Source organism: Prorops nasuta, unplaced genomic scaffold (genome assembly GCF_024137725.1).
Source record: "Prorops nasuta isolate Cenicafe-Biocafe unplaced genomic scaffold, Cenicafe_Pnas_1.2 PNAS00015, whole genome shotgun sequence".
Taxonomy (NCBI): Eukaryota; Metazoa; Arthropoda; class Insecta; order Hymenoptera; family Bethylidae; genus Prorops; species Prorops nasuta.
In genome coordinates, this window is record NW_027116812.1 from 5,654,244 (window position 1) to 5,671,621 (window position 17,378).

At 43.4% G+C, this 17,378-nt stretch overlaps 1 protein-coding gene across 1 annotated transcript in view; it reads left to right on the plus strand.

The window, feature by feature from the left end:
- Positions 1–15,467, plus strand: part of LOC136778911 (discoidin domain-containing receptor 2-like) — a 48,920-nt gene extending 33,453 nt beyond the window's left edge. The window contains exons 3-9 of the mRNA XM_066736086.1: positions 3,505–3,610; positions 6,084–6,315; positions 7,730–8,185; positions 10,304–10,511; positions 10,860–11,411; positions 11,515–11,612; positions 11,720–15,467. Coding sequence (XP_066592183.1) covers positions 3,505–3,610; positions 6,084–6,315; positions 7,730–8,185; positions 10,304–10,511; positions 10,860–11,411; positions 11,515–11,612; positions 11,720–11,899 — 1,832 coding nt within the window. The 3' untranslated portion in view covers positions 11,900–15,467. The remainder of the gene's footprint in view (positions 1–3,504; positions 3,611–6,083; positions 6,316–7,729; positions 8,186–10,303; positions 10,512–10,859; positions 11,412–11,514; positions 11,613–11,719) is intronic.
- The last annotated feature ends 1,911 nt before the right edge of the window (positions 15,468–17,378 follow it).

A 17,378-nucleotide genomic window follows, 5' to 3' on the forward strand; every position in this document is an offset into this window, starting at 1 on the left:
GGACGTCAACTGTCAGACGTCGACAGGAATGTCTGCCGTAATAATCCTCAAATTTCGACTACGAAGGCGCCCGTCAATCTGAGTGCGTGGTGCTTTCATAAGTCTGGCCCGCCAAAGCAAACATCCTACCCAAGCGTGCCGATATTCTTCGAGATCTTCGCCGACAGAAGTCTCAGAGCTGACAGTTCACGCCAGGAACGACTAAAACTTCTTCGCGCGGCATATTGTGCCTCGCGGTGTATCGGCCTATCGTCCGCGTATTCAATCAAAACAAATTCAAAGAAGCGAGCAATGAACGAAAAAAATAGCATGGATCGCTCGGTAACTCGTCGGAAGTTTCTTCATTAATCCAGGGCGTTCCTATAAAATACTGCAGCATATATATATTTTTATACAAGAGTAAATAAGAATTGGCTGAAATAACGAGACGATATTTGGATAAGGAAACTCAGGTCAGGAATGACTCAAATTTCTCCTGGTGTATTGGTCTATCGACCGCGTATTCAATCAAGAGAAATTCAAAGAAATCGTTAGTAACGAGTGAGAAAAAAGCAGAAATGTTGACAAATCCTCAGAAATTTTTTCAGTGTTACAGGGTTGATATTGTACAATGCTATATATATATATAGGAGCGAGTAAAAGTTGGCTGAAATAACGAGACAATGTTTGGATAGAGAAATGAGGTGCGGCCTTGCTTGGTGCACGTTGCGGAGGGAAGGAAAGTTGGTGGCTGGGTTTTATGGGTATAAGGTCGGGATCACTCTGGTAGTCCCTTGACGTTATCGCGTGGCGTATTAGTCGCAGAGCGGCCAATCGAGGCCAGAAGGTTGAGTCGCGCGTGAGAGCTGGATGACAGCGAAAGAAAGTATATAGCGGTGCTTGGGGAGAATTGGAGACGGTGATTTCGAGTCCACGGAGCTGGTAACGCCGACGAGGGTTGAACCGGGGCAAAAAAGCTTGCTTGGGGAGCATGTAGTACTGGCACTTCCGCTTTGCCAGCCGTTCTGGCGCCAGGAAAGCGAGCATGCGCCAGTCTCGCCGGCTCTAACAGACACAGACGCCCCCGTTGCACATGTGTATACGTGTGCGTGCCTCTACGTTCAGGCGAAATAGACGAAAATGGCTTCCCTTTCTCCGAGAAACCTCGAGAGAGACTGGAAATCCTTCTTCTTTTTTTTTCCTTTTTTTTTACTTCACACATATTAACTCCGGTGACACGGGTTAACGAAGCTGTAATTCCTGACACGTGTCGGTTTATAGCTCTCTTGGCCGATCCAATTTCTGGATCAATTATTTCCCTTCAGCTGTGAGACACGCTGTATAATTCAGGAATCACGCGAATCACGGTAGAAAGATTATCGCCAGTTGTTTCGCGAAGAATCTCACGGAATTTCTTTGTGTATATAAATCGTTAAAGCAGCGATCAATCACGCGCTAGTCAAGCTTGATAAATGATTAAAATATAGCGTTTGGCCGAGTGATGTATGGGTTGCGTTTAATACGGCTCGAAGACTTTTTAATATTCCCCACGCGGCATAAATAAGAGAGGGGGGGGGGGGGTGAAGAGAATTGGGGGAAAAAAGCTATATATCGGTCCGAGTAATCTACATTCGATTAGAGGCGCAATGGACACGAGATATTTCAGCGGGACAGCAGCAAGCGCAGGGGTGGTCGGTGCTCGTGCAGAATATAGGTATACGTGTCCGAGGAAGATCGTTTTGCGAAAGAAGCGGTTATCAGTTTGACATTGACGCGTTCCGTCGGGGAAAAGTAGTCGAGGAGGAGGAAGAGGAAGAAGCTGGGAAGAGAAGGAGAAGAAAGTGAGGCTCGGAGGTCGTCGCAAAGAGGGTTGCGAAGGCATTCAATTTCTCTCTTGTGGAATGGAGGGCGGTGCACACCCTTTCGTTCAGGCCTGTCACTCCCCGAGAATTATGGTCACCGAATGAGTGGCTGGGGCGGGCCAAACGTCGCATAACTTACTTTTTCTACTCTCGTCTTCTTCCACGCTCTCGTTTCCAGGATGCCTATAAATACTAGAATCGAATCTGCCGAGCATCCTTGCCACGGGAACAAGTCCATCGTCTTCGCTGCAGCAGAGTTGTCAAGCGGAAACTGATTAGCATACGCGAGGTCGCCGGGCCGGCCAACTAGTTCTGCGCGCCCCGTTACGACCTCCCTGAATAAATAAACTATCGGCTGTAAAATTAGCATCGGTATGGTGCGGCACAGCACGGAAATTTATTGGCCATCAAAGGGACTTTAAAGCTGACTAATTCCAATTCCGCTGCCATTGTTCCACCGGAGCCGTGCGCAAACAACAAGTTAAATGAAGTGAATCTCGTCAAGTTCAAGTTCACGTGGGTTATATCGCGATGGAAGGGGTGGAGTCGGTTTGGAGAGAGGGGGAGGGGGAGGGAGTGCGTACACAGACAGGTATTGGCATGGATTGTTGAAACTTGAATTGCGATTAGTCGAACTCTCGTCGACTGCGTGTATCGATTCCTCTCGTGCTTTCTCTCTGTTTGTCTCTCTCTCTCTCTCTCTCTCTCTCTCTCTCTCTCTCTCTCTCTCTCTCTCTCTCTCTCTCTCTCTCTCTACAATATATATATATATATATAACGTATATACACACTGCGTCATCCACGTCTTTGTCTCTAACATAGCGTTGTATTGTACAGTGTACAGAGGAGTCTCCTCTCGCAATTTAGAACCGAAAGAACTATCGTCGGGTGCGTTTGAGAGGAAAGCGCGACTAATATCCAACCTCGACCCTCGAATCTCTCTTTCTCCGTCTAGTCCGAAAATAATGACGTACACCTAGCCGAGGACAACTCCGTCGACACCGACTACGACGACGACGACGACGCCGCGATGGCAACCGCCGTCTGGCTAGTACTTTGCCGTTTTAAAATAACTTTTAATGGTGGTTGAAACTAAAGCCGACGGAGAGAAAGTCCGCATCTCCGCTGATGCGGCATATCCGTTAATTTCTGAAATTCTGCGTCAACTGTTTTTAACGATTTTATCCAAACTTTTGTGATCGCACCGAGCCAAAGTAACTTTTATCATATTGCTTTAGCTTACTTCCTTATCCAACTTTTTTCCCCTCCGCCATATAGCGATCAAAATTAATTTCCAGCGATATGTACGGCTAATTTTGTTGACCCTCTCTCCATGCTGGAATTTCTTGAATGCTCTGGTTTATTGTAGGTTAATATATAAGTGACCACATGAACGTATAAAATCGATTAGATATCGCCTTTCGTAGGAGGGAAAGATGAAAGTTTGTAGCTTCATTAACAGGCTATATATATATATATACGTAGCGTGAAAAGAGTCAGATTGCACATATGTAATTGCATTCGTCATTGCGGGCGAGCGCAATTTCTCGAAGCTGCGAGAGAGCTAAATGGAAAATGGGAGCGCTTAAAATCTAAGCAGTTCTCTTTGTAGCTAAAACACATCGTGCAAACGTGTAATCGAAGCAATTTCCTTTGTTTGCAGCACAATGCATCGCTCCCCTGGGAATGGAGTCTGGGGCGATTCGGGATGCCGACATCACTGCCAGCTCCAGTTTCGATAGTGGAAACGTTGGTCCGCATCACGGCCGGTGAGTGATTTATCGTTTGCTTCCAATCGATCTCTGAGCTCTGCATATACGCAAAAACTGTTTTTTTCCAACACCTCATTTAACCCGCACTGCCAATTCCGACAAAATACATCCAATTCATCCGCGTATACGCTCCTCCATCACTCGCCGCACAACTCTTCGAAAGCAAGAAAAAAGTCCATTAGGGGACCACCTTCCTAGAATGCTCCAAGTATATAACATAAGAAAAAGGAAAGTTATATAACTATAATGGCTTTAATAGTCGATAAATCAAATTGTAAAAACTACTCCTCTTCCCTCTCGAACGATAATTATTCCTCGCTAAAAATCGGCGATGGTGCGAGAAGAATATGATATATATATATATACATTTGGGGCAGCGTTCCTATTCTAGGATGGTAATAGCTGCGCTGATGTATACAAGTAGTAGCCGCAATTTAGCGAGCAATTTTTCATAGAGGCATTCGCCACGTTTTTCAGTGGGTCCCTAAATATTCTTAATTTGGGCGACACAGGGAGTTTCCCTAGGAAACAAGGCCCGTTACAAGGGCACTTTAAGATTTATCGCGAGTGCAGCAGTAGCGACAGCAGCAACACGCGCCTGTTCCTCCGGAATGTCTTTGATGCCTTGAGACTGTATCAAACTGCCAGCCAGACAGTTGAAGCTCGCTTAATGGGCTATGAGTTATGGCTCTTTGCGGTCTTGGATACCCCTATCCTCCCTCGCCTTTTCATCCACTCCCCCTCTCCCCCACTTCCCTTCAAAACTCTCCTACTCCCACTCCAAAATCTCTCTTTCTTTTTACTCTCCACTCTCTTCCTTACTTTTCCACATCCTCTCTCATTTTCGCTCGATTTCTCTTCTCTCGATCTCATCCCCCCCCCCCCCCCCTCCCCCTCCTCTCTTCTCTCGCGCGGCAGCTTTGGCACGGACGACCGAACGCAAACGCCAGCAGTCTCACTTTTACTGCCACCCCCGCTCGTGAGTTCTCTCTCTCTCTCTCTCTCTCTCTCTCTCTCTCTCTCTCCCCCCCCCCTCTGTCTCCCTCTGACGAGCGCGTCGCTTAAACTTCTAACGCTTCAAAAAGGCCAATGGCCCACCTCTTTATCGCGTGCGAACATTTTCGTCCAATGACTATACGAAGCCGACGGCGAATTCATTTTGCGATCCAGCCTCTACACACTCCCTGCGCGTTCCACTCCTCTTTTTATGCCCCACACTCTTACTGTTTCTCTCTTTTTCCACGCTCCCTCGCGGAACCTCTCACCCAAATATACGCGTTTAAACAAACACAAAGTAGACGCGCTACTCCTATCTTGCTCGTAAATAGAATCGAGGAGAAAGAAAATATTGCAATTAGAATGAGTGGGAGTATTATTCCGGCGAATAGATGTTGCCTGATTCGAGAGTGGACGCACGAACGCACGCACGAACGCACGCACGCAAGGCGAAGGAGGGATCCATTGAGAGAGAAGAATTTATCAGGGCTGTGAATCTCTGCAACAATGAACAATGGCGTTGAATCGAGGAAAAGGTAAGTGATAGCAAGAATGGAGAGCAGCGTGAAATATCGTGACTTGTTGGCGCCATCGACTTATTGATTTAACTTGCTGGAATTACCAGCACAATCGCTTTTAGAGCTTTTTTCTCTCACCGTATCCCTCTCTCGCGCAGCTTGCGAAAGCTATGTGCGAATATAATTATTAGCTGACTGGAAAGTGGCTCCCCGACGTTCTCGTGGAGCTGTCTCATCTTTAATTCATGTCATCCGGTAGCCCGACGCGATCGATAAATTATAATTTCATCCCTATAGCTCCGGCCGAGTGGCAATTATCCGCCAGATATCAGAGCGATCACGTATTTATATGATTTCCCTTCCATGACAACGCAAACGCTTCTTTTCTTCTTTTCATCCCCGTTTGCCATCACTCCAGACTCGCTAAATTTCATTATTCAACAGTACCAAATCCCAAACTCTACTTTCGATTCTATATATATATATATATATATATATATATATATATATATATATAGTACCTCCTCTTATGAAATCCTATTGAAAACATTTTTCATTCGACAATGAGTCGTTGAGAGAAAGAGAGAGATAGAGATAGAGAGTCAGTTGATACAACCAACAGACAAGAGGAATATTAAGGAAATTGCCTGGCTGTGATCTCCTCGGTTTAACGAGAGAAAGTCTCGCTACTCTCCAAAGTGAAAACCTGAGAAATGAGACACAAAATGTATCCAGCCAGGTATATTGAACTTTCGGAAGGAATATAGCTTATTTGAGAGATCCCTTGACCAAACACACATTTTTTCTCCAAATCTTTGATCTCGGAGCGTTAAATTTGGTATAAGCGAGGTTGGGTTTGTCCTGTAAATGTTTAAGGGTGAGCTTAGGAGGGGGAATAAAGTAAAAAAAAAAAAAAATCTTGATTGTCTTGCGAGGTGAAATATTTGTTTTTCCAGGCTTCGGCAGGAGAGTCACGGAGGTGCTTGGTGCCCGAAGCAGCAAATTACGACCGAGCCAAGAGAATGGCTGGAGATCGATCTACACACAGTCCACATGATCAGCGCTACCAGCACGCAGGGTCGTTTCGGCAATGGCCAAGGTGTCGAATACTCCGAGGCGTACCTATTAGAATATTGGAGGCCGAAACTTGGCAAGTGGGTGCGATACAGAGACGTGCGGGGTGAAGAGGTAAGCGATAAATTGATTACCAAGCAAAACTAGTCAACACTCAGTCAGCGACGCTTCTCATTTCACGTTCCTATCCCCTTTCGCCGATACCCGTGTTTATCCCTTCAATGCCATATGTCCCCGGCAGCATTTAATTTGGTCACCCAAATCAGACACAATTTAGGCCGGTAGCTTTTGCCCTTGTCCCTGACAACGTTCAATTTACTCACCCAATTCTCCAAACAAGATACATTGCCCACCGCGTAAAACGCCCCAAATTTTCTACATGTAGAGATATATATTGTACATTTCCAGGAAAAAAGTAGAATTAATCGTCGAATATTCCTCGCGTCTTAACCCTGCATTTATATATATGACGTGGGTGGAGTCTTTTTTCCCTTTCGATTTGCGGTAAATGGCGAAGCACGTGTCGTATCAGCGGAAATTCCCAGCTTCCCGGCTGGATCGATGAGAGAAGGAGAAAAAAAGAAGAGGTCACCCTTACAATTAGACAAGACGGAAAGTTGGTAACGGTCGGAGTGAGTGTGCTTGAAAAGCCTATTTGTATAGGTCGCAGTGGATCAATAAAACGAGGGAAGGTAGAGCAGTCGTCGCGTGTGCATACGGTTCAAACATTTTGAGTCACCTACATATATATAGCCTCGAAAAGGAATGGTAAATATATATAGTACAAAGTGCCAAAAAAATCTACAGATTACATACAACCTATATCCGTCGACGCTTATATTATCGCGGTAAGCCCGAGAATCAAAACTACAAAAATTTACCAGAAATATCTGCAACTGTTCCCATCGCGCAATCTTTAATCTTATTCAAGCTATCGATACATATTATATTCGCTGGAAAATAAAGCAGAGTATATCGTGGTTTGGTTGGCGATCTTCTAACTGGGAATCGGAGAAGCAGTCGTGTTTCTCACTGATTCACCTTATAGCCAGGAGAGAAAATTCTCTCGGTAACTTGAAATACTCGTTTGTGGCCGTTCAAACGAGCAGCGATTAAATCTGACGCGACGTCATAGGTTCGACGCGCGCGTGGGCACAAGATGAATGTTCTTGCCAACTAGAGAACTTTGATACTACGCTGATAAAATGATTATTCCAACTACACCGGGATCTCTAATAACTACACTGCTTCGCCAATGTAATTCGCCAACTAATTTTTTCCAAACGGGTGATTTGAGAAAATGATGAAGTATCTCGAGTCAAAACATCGGGAGGAAAAATCGGCTGATAAAATGATTTTACATTATGGGGGCTGTAGATTAATGCTCTCGTTCTGGTTGTTTATATTAAGACTCTATCGAGTGGTTAAGCGATTGATCCGTTGATATGATTAATGCGATGCAATAATAATGATAATAAGGTATGATAAAAAAGAGGGGGAGTAGCAAGTGCATTGTTTTGAATTGCAGGTGATAAAGGGTAATACGAATACGTATTTGGAGTCGAAGCACGATTTGGAGCCACCGATCTGGGCGAGCAAAGTGCGATTTCTACCTTATAGCTACCACAGGCGAACGGTTTGCATGCGAGTCGAGCTGTACGGTTGCCCGTGGAACGATGGGATCGTCTCGTACTCGATGCCCCAGGGGGACAAGCGGGGTAACTGGGAGTTCTTCGACGCCACTTACGACGGCTACTGGGACGGCCAATTGCTCCGAGGTCTCGGCCAATTGACGGACGGCAGGACCGGTCCGGATAACTTCAAGCTAGGTTACTACGACTACGACAGGGGCCAAGGATGGGTCGGTTGGAGGAACGACACTCGCTCCAACCATCCGCTCGAAATCAAATTTGAGTTCGATCAAGTTCGAGAATTCTCAGCAGTTCACATCTTCTGCAACAACCAGTTCACCAAGGATGTCCAGGTAACCGCTTGTGTTTCTCTTACCTAAACTTTCACCAAACCAGCACCGACCGTTCCAACAGCAGCAGCAGCAGCAGCAGCAAATGTTTACATTGACGATCGACAAACCCCCGACCGAAAGACCGAGCCGCACAGACGCGCCAATCGATAAAATAATATTGAGTCAAGCTGCTTGCTCCTTATTGGAAATCGCCTTTATGATATAGACTGGTCCATCTTCTTCGCTTCCCTCCTACGTCCACGTATATATATATATATATATATATATATATATGCTAGAATCCTAGAAACAAAAGGAGAGAAAAATAAGAAATCGAAAGAGAAAAGGGTTATACTGTAGTCACATTATCCGTCGTCCCTGGTGTGCAGTAAATTTGAAAACTTCTCATCCGATCAAATGCAAAGTCATGCGATCGATCTGAAAAATTCTATCTCCGGCTCTGCGCGACGGTAATACTTTTATTCGTCGGGGAATCCCGTGGAAAAATGCGCGTCACAGTATACGAGCAGAATGGTTAGCAGGAAATTGGAAGGGCCCGCGGCGGCAGCGTCTTGTTGTCGCCGGCCGGGCGAATCGCATTCGGAGAGAGGAGCAGAGTAGGAATAAAAAGGGCCGAGTAAGGAGAGAGAGAGAGAGAGAGAGAGAGAGAGAGAGAGAGAGAGAATAGGTGGAAAAAAGGGAAGAGGAGAAGAAAAGCGGCTAAACAAGAGCGGAAATCTCGCGCCTTTAATTTACACCCGGAAGGGGGTAGAAGAAGATGGAGCTAGCGGGGAGAGTTGGCCCGGCAAGAAATCCAGTTCCACCACTAATGGTGGAGCGGGTAACGAGCCGCAACAACGGCTCCTCGAGCTTCATCCGAGAGATTCCAACTGTGCGAAAGGGCCAAACTAACGAAAAACTTCTTCGGATAGACTCAATTTCGGCCCAGACTCATATATTATTGTGCTTAATTGATGCATCAACTTATCCCCCCAGACCCATTAGCCCTGCTTCTTGCCGGGCTCCTTTTGCTTTCTATGAAAACAACTTTACCGAATTAGAACAGATACACTCCATTCGTGCCAGCTTCAAAAAACTAGTATCAATTATCGAAATTACTCTCGGAGAATGTAGCATTGTTCGATTGTTCTCTCTATAATTTAACCATATACCTATATGTATAAACATATGTAAATTCATGGACAAGCAATGAGCCTCGATTAGGCAAATGAAGTTTTAATAATGTGAATTTGTTTTGAGAGTGATAAGCAACATCGTTGGATCAGACAATCATATATTTTTCGGTATATATATATATATATATATACATATAGCCATTGTTCCGTCTGTTATTATTGTTGCTACGCTCGAACTTATTATTAGCAGTAGTTTAATAACAATGCAAGAGTCACGAGTCGGTATTATACAATGGGAATTCGGAATAGAATATTTCATAGCACAATTGGTCGGAGTGGATAGGTTTTCTGGGAAAAGTTTTGCAACTCGGCTGGTCTCGACTGCGGATCTTCTTATAATGGGCCGTCAAACATTCTCTCGCTAGTATCAAGATTTATTTGAATGGAGCGGCTCATTACCCAGCTTGGACCGATTGTGCGATCGCAACCGGGCAGAGTCGAGTATATACGGGTGAGCGAGAGATAGAGAAGGGAGGAGGGGGAGGGGGAGGGGGAAGGCCTGCTAGAGGGTCTCGGAACTATACAATAAGGGCAGGAAGGACTTGTTTGCCTCGCTGCTGCTCCCACCCTGTCTTATTCACTCGCGAGCAAACATCCCTGAATATTTCAAATTCTGCCAACTTCTCTCGTAATTTTTAATTCGAGCGAATCATATTCCTACGACGAATAAGCAGCATCGGCGCACCAAGTTTATTCTTATTTCTATCAGCAGCTCCTTTCTCCTGTACGCGGCCGTCGCGACGTCGAACTTTCATGGCAAATACCAAGAAGCGACGCCTTCTTAATTTTCTGATACCCGACGATATTCCAGCGTGAAACTTTAAATCGCAATCTTTAATTCGCCGGAATCGCATTTAAGTTGGAGGCAAACAGGACGCGGCTGCTGGAAGAAGCGCTGCACCGAGGGAGGAGAAATTATAAGAGGGATTAAACTTGTTGGCAGGTATTCTCGGAGGTTAGCATCTTGTTCAGTGTTGGCGGAAAGTATTACACCGGCGAACCAATCGTCTACTCGTACATGGAGGACAAGATTTTCGAGTACTCGAGGAATATCACGATCAAGCTTCACCACCGGATCGGCAAGTTTGCCAAGCTCAAATTCAACTTTGCCTCTCGTTGGATCATGATCAGCGAAATCACCTTCGACTCTGGTCAGTATAAACTCACGAGTATTATCGTGTATACTATTACATAAACAGAATATAGTTAGTACATTGGGCAAACTGTATATGTATACAGTTGCAATTACTGTAATTCGAAATCGTACAAACAATGCAACAATCTCATGTATAATCTATAAATAGTAAGCATATATGTGATTTAAATACACATTCAATTACGTTAAAATGCAATGTGACATTGATTCGAAGTGACGATAATCGAAAAGTTGTCGTAGATTCAATGGCAAATACACTTTGTCCACCACTCTGTACATATATAGTAATAAAAGAATGAAAAGTGATCGATTTATATAACACGAATCGATCGCACTCGTATAGATGTGGCACACGGAAACTTCACGCCGGAATCTCCACCAACGACGGAAGCACCGCGCATGCGCGATCGGATATCAGCGAGGGACAATCCGTTGCAGGCCGAGGTTCCTACGACGAAGCAGGACGATCCGAACTACATGGCGGTGATAATCGGCGTGCTGACGGCTGTGATTCTTCTGCTGGCGGTGGCGATCTTCCTGATAGTCTCGCGGCACAGGCAGCGAAAGAATTTCGCCGGGCCCCTCGGGGCCAAGACGGCAATCCCCTCGGCCAATCACCAGCACTTGTCGCCAGAATCCGCGTACGGTACCACGGAGAAGGATCCCTCCCTCATGACGTACAGAGTGGAGGATCTAGACGATCGTTACGCCGGTGCTAAACTGGCGACGCTCCCGCGGGACTTGAACGATAGGCTGCTGGGAGACGTGAGACTCGATGAGTATCAGGAACCCTTCCACGAGAACAAGTATCGCGAACCCACCCATGCGGCTTACTACGGATACAGCACCGTGGTCATAGATAACAAGGACCTACACGACAACGTCGAGCAATCCGGTAAGAGTCCAATTTGCCTCTCGTGGGAGCGAGATCGTCTTCTTCTTCTTTCTCTCTCGCTCGAGTTTCATTAAAGCACGCGAAAATTCACTTTTGTCCACAGATGCTACCTACGATTACGCGGTACCCATGCCCGTGCCCAGTATCAGCAGTGATCAGGACAGCGTCTTCTCCAAATCTTCCTCGAGGGGCAGTGCCAAGGTACGCATATGTATATTTACATCAACCATCCTCTCCTCATCCCCTATTTCATCCCGATCAACATATAAACTCGTGCTTCTATATATCTAATTTTTGTTTCTTTTCAGGCGTGTTTACAGAGTTTCTTCCCACCGCCCCCGCCCCCCATAAACGGCCCACCGCCGCCGTCACGGGGATCGACCAATCTCACGTATTCGAATCCACCGAGTCCAGAGCCGATCTACGAGCGCGAACGACGCGGCAGCAAACGCCGGGATCGTGAGCACTCCTTGCACAGATATGCGTAAGACTCGCTGGAGAGAGAAAAGATTTCTTACCTTCCGTAGCAAAGCTAGAACGTAGGTGGAACTCTTATGCGTTTAGGCAATCGATGAACGTGCGGCGAGTCTGCAGCAGATATCGCCAGTATGCTCCGCATCAAAGCTATTCCATTCCTAACGATATATTAGCTTTCAACGAGCCCCGAGATTGGACTAATTGAGCAAACAACGCGCCAATCGACCAACGGGCCTCCCATTTCTCCGCTCGAGGCTTTCATCGAGAGATACTCGCGGAAAACGATCCTGACCTTTTCTAGTTCTATTATTATTACTCCGATCGCAGTGGGGAAAATATTCGCTCGAAACTCAATTGTGGTTTGGATCGCGTCCAATGGGGGTCTCGTTGAAACCGCCAACTGGCCGCGATTCTTGGCGATCGTTCGCCGGGACAGAAAGCAGTACAATCGATTAGTGTAATAGTTGTATAGACCCGAATTTTTCTTCGGTGCGGTAGATATCGCGTAGATCCAATCGATATTCTCGAGGAGCGCAATAATGTTATTTTTGTTTGCCGAAGCTTGAAAATGTTTCGCTTTTGCGTTCGTTCGACTGTATCGGCCTTTTCTCTGCACAGAATCGCTGAGCGAGGCTCCAGGAGCTTGGGGCAATTTTTCAAATTGGCATATCAATTCGTAAATTCACTATATAGTTATAATGCCTACGTGTATTTCTCTTCTTCGTTTCTCTTCTCTCCTTCGATAAAATCAGCTATATAGTATACGTAGCTCGATAAAGACGATGCCGATATAATACATTCCATGGTATTTCTTGCTTTACTTGTTTTTTACATCGACAGGTGTGAGGAGCTACCGAACAGCGTACCCGCCAATCTCCTCTTTTTGCACTTTTATAAATTAAAGTAAAACTCGTGTGTGTAGAGCATGTGACTATTCGCGAAACATTTGCGCTGGAAGGACCAATAATTGAAGAGAGCGCGGAAAATAGCCGATTCAAATTGATTATTGCTGGATAGTTTAAAAAAATTGCGAAGAACAATTTCAACGATAAATAGAGATTCGATAGTAAAATGTGTGTATATAAGATCATTATTTCGATTAGGATTAATTAGAGCTTTGCGAGGGGCTAACAGAGTTTATCGAATAATCGGCGAGTTTCTATCGGTTGGGTGTATCTTGTATTTCTCTTCTCTTTTTACGAAAACACTCATGTGTTAATCCTTCCATTTTGCTACATTACATAACTGCAAAATCTCTATGCTATTAGCCTTCTTTCACACATTTTTAATATCGACGTAATGTACGCAGGATTGTACCTTCTCAGAACGGCAAGAAACATTCGAAGATAGGTCCGCTTTTAACTTTTTACTGCTCCCGAAAAAAGAATAATGGTATATAGACGTCTCGATCGCTCATGCAATTAAATAGGGGAGCCTTCGACTACTCGCCCACCCACGTTAATAGGTGTAGTAGCAAAAACATAAGGAGAATAGCAGGAGCGCAACTCGATTTCGACAAGTAAACGACTGTATAAGGTCGAGCGAAGTATTCACTATTCATTGCGCCAGTGAGCCGCGTGTGCGAATTATTATTTATTACAGCACGCATCGGTCTCTGAACAAAAAAAAGATCTTTATATTATACACAGTTATATAAACGCGCGCAAATCTGCAGAACACTTAAACCTGAGATGTAAATGAATATAATATATTATATATAATGTATAGACATTGAAACTTATACACATTTTATCGTATAGGGAAAGATTTGTTTCTTTTTAGGCAATTTGCGCTTGAAGAAAAATAATCCAGATGATATAAGAATAGTGATAAGCTCCATTATGCAATTGCGAACGTACCATTATTCTTGAGATGGAAAAGTAACGAGATTCAAGTGCACACAATTGTTGAAGAAAATAAAAAATTTAATTTCACAAAGAGTTTGCTACCTTTGACGAAACAATCACTTTCTTGACTTTATTTTCCTTCAGGTGTGATAGCCCGTTCGTTTATTTCTTTATCTGTACCAACATCGCCTTCAAGCAACGAGAAGAAAAGGAAACATAGAGAAATCGAGATTTATCAACGTTAGGAAACGACAATACAGGGATGGGACAACAATAACTATATACTACGTGTACGTATAATAGAGGAGGGAGAGAGGGAGCGAGGGAGGGAGGGAGATTGTAAAAGAAAATGATAAATCAGTTATCGATATTACTGTGGGCGTTTGGGAAAACGACGGTGCATTGTGATATATTTGAAACGAAAATGAGCTTGCGCTTGTACACACTGTAATAGGAAAAGTCTGCGTTTATACGTCGATAGTGCTTAAAACTTATTGTAAATCGGCGAGTGGCTTCCCCTCTTCTCACTCGCGCGAACAAATTGCTGATTTCGTCGAAAAATCTGCGCGATTATCCAATGTTTTTTGCTAAAAAAAAATAGCAATATTTATTGTGCGGTTATCGTTGAAATTCACAGATTTTTACTCAGTTACGACGCTACTCAGATTTTTCGAGATAGAGAGAAACCTGAATGAAGTCTTCTAAAAGAATAATAAACAAAATAAAATACTCGTATATTATTGTAGTAAATTAACTATCCTTCACAACCTACTACCGGTACGTGCGAATTTCATAGATTTATTTTCTTTCTACGCCTGGATCAAAGTATTATTTGTTTATAGTAATAGAAAGAGAGATGCATTTACGGTACAGGTTTCTTGTCATAAAACGAAGCGATGATTATCAGAATGAAAAATCGCGGAGCATGTACAACGACTGAAAAAAATTGATTATATATAAATAAATAAATGAACGAATAAATGAATATATAAATATATATATATATATATATATATATTATAAATGAATATATATATATATCTACTGTTTAATCATCGATATTGTGACAGGCTAGAATAAAATTATAAACAAAAGCTTGGAATGCTTCGAGTGTAAATATTAACCGTTAGGGACCTCGTGGAAACTTTTTAAGAGAAACGCCTTACACAGGGGGCACGAACAAATAATTTTGTCGCAATAATTTATTGTCGTCTTTAAGCGCGGAAATATCATGTACTATATCTTTATCACAAGCGTCGGGGAACGAATTGATAACTTATCATAATGTTTTTAAGGTACTCCCTTTCAGCTCGTATTCGAATATTATATTTCAACAAACAATTTATTCTCCCACTATTAGCATCCTCATGTAACGTAATAATATAATGAATGAACGGTATTAATTTCTGTCAGCTGTCTGCATTATACACCGATAACATAAACAAGTTTGCAGTTTATCGTGTACACGATTACGTCACACAGTTTTAATTTTAATTAACAATACGAAGCGTTATCGATGTCAATAAACAAATTGATTTATATATATATATAAAATCAAAGTGAACAAAAGTACCTTAAATCCGTGGTACCTGTATCAGTTATCAATTCGTGTCCAGCATCATAATTTGTCGATAATTTATTTTAGGCAAATGACGAAGTTCGAACGACGTTAGCCCGCGTCACGCGAATATACGCGGGACAAAGGAGAAATAACGGGAGAGTGTGAAGAAACTTCCATTGAGCAACGCGCGTGAAATTTGCTGCTTATTATTCGCAATAATGAGTATTTAATGTTGACCTGCGACATTCAATCAGATACGTGCCTCTCGACCAAAAGTTGTAAACGTGACGCGGGCTTTCGTTGTACTATTTCTCGATGTATATATGATTGTAATTTATACATAGGCGTAAGTTATTTAGAAAAAGAGAGTGCGAGAGAGTGAGAAAGAACCAGCAGCAGTGACCATTTGTATATATTTGTATAATAATAACAATAATTATTATTATAATAAAGCGACGAAGAGATACCATTGTGACTGTAATTATAATTGATAAATAGCATAATGAGTAACTGATGCATATTTGATATTTGTGTGCCTGTATCCTTTTGTATGCTACCGAGATAGAAAACTATACATATTATATTGTATTTGTAGGGGAATACGAATAATGCTGTGTAACCTATACACGCACACACAAACGACATACGTCGTCGTATACACATACACACACATACGAAACACAGGCAAACAAAGAAACAACCGACTATCTGTCCAAAGGACAAAATAAAGACTTTTAGCAAGGATACGTCACTGTACTAACTTGATCTCATCATTCCGATCCCATATCTTCGTTCAATCGTATCATTTCATTCCTCTCGGCTTCGTCACTCCCGCACAATGAAATAAATCCAACCGAATTAATGAAATTCATCAGTTTTTCCAACAATTATTTCACATCCTGAGAGAAATCAGCCCTTATATACGTCGGTTGCCTATACCATCCAGCTTAATAGAAAACCTACTTGATATACGTTAGGGGAAAATAATTCCTAGCCAAAGTTCTCAATGCGATACCAGGATTTTCCCATGACTCATTTTCCCTTGTCCCATTCAAAAGACCAAATAAAGACTTTGAGAAAAGCAAGCTCGCTCTTACTCGAGCTTGTAGTACGCAGGACCTGAATAATGATATACGATTTTTGTGTTTGATAGAGAGAGAGAGAGAGACACAAGAAGAATTGGCATCCTCTATTTTTCGCCAGGAAGGTATCAATTTAAAAAATACTTCCATGAGAAAAAGAGGGAAGAAACAGGGGGAAGGAAGGGTATTTTATCGTTTCGCTTTCTTCTCGCCAGGACAAGAGGGGTTCCAGGCGTCATTCCTGGATTTTTTCTGCTTCTTTTTCTCATTATAGAGCATCGATTCCAGTGTTACGGAGAGAGACGGAGGTTCGAATGTGAAAAAGTCGATATAGAGAGATAGTAACATACGATGGAAAAGGTGATAGAGGGGGGGGGGGGGTGGAGAGAGACTAATGTTGGCTTGTATAGGTGGGCACGTAGCGGGAAATCGCGTAGACAACAAGGGTCACGCTCAGCATCCGGTGCTTGGACTGCATACGTAGGTATAATATGTGCAGGCTTGCCCGTTCGCATGTTCGCATATTCGCAAAACAATGCAGACGGTAATGCATCGCCATATATTATTCATCGGACAAAGAACGAGCTCTAGCAGTCGGCAATGCGTTAAGGAAAGCTTTGTCACCTAACTCAAGCAGCAAATTCGCAATGATATCTTCAATATCTCCGTCGCAATATCCCTTGGTTCCCCCCCCCCCCCCGTCCTTCCTCCTCCTCCCTACCCCTCCCACTTACTATCCTCGGGTCTCTTTATGAACAAATACTGCCACTTCCGGTTTACCAAGCCGACCATCGTCGCCGTGGGCGTGCCATTTTATTATATTACGGATTTCACTGCTTGCGTTACCAAGCTTATTACACTTTTATCACTTTCTTTATTCGATTCGCATCTTTTATTGCACCCTTCGAAGCTGCGTTTCAAACCTATGAACCTCGTCCTCTTCATATTATTCACTTTACAGCCTTTATTGTCTCGGTAAATTATACAATTAATTGGCCAA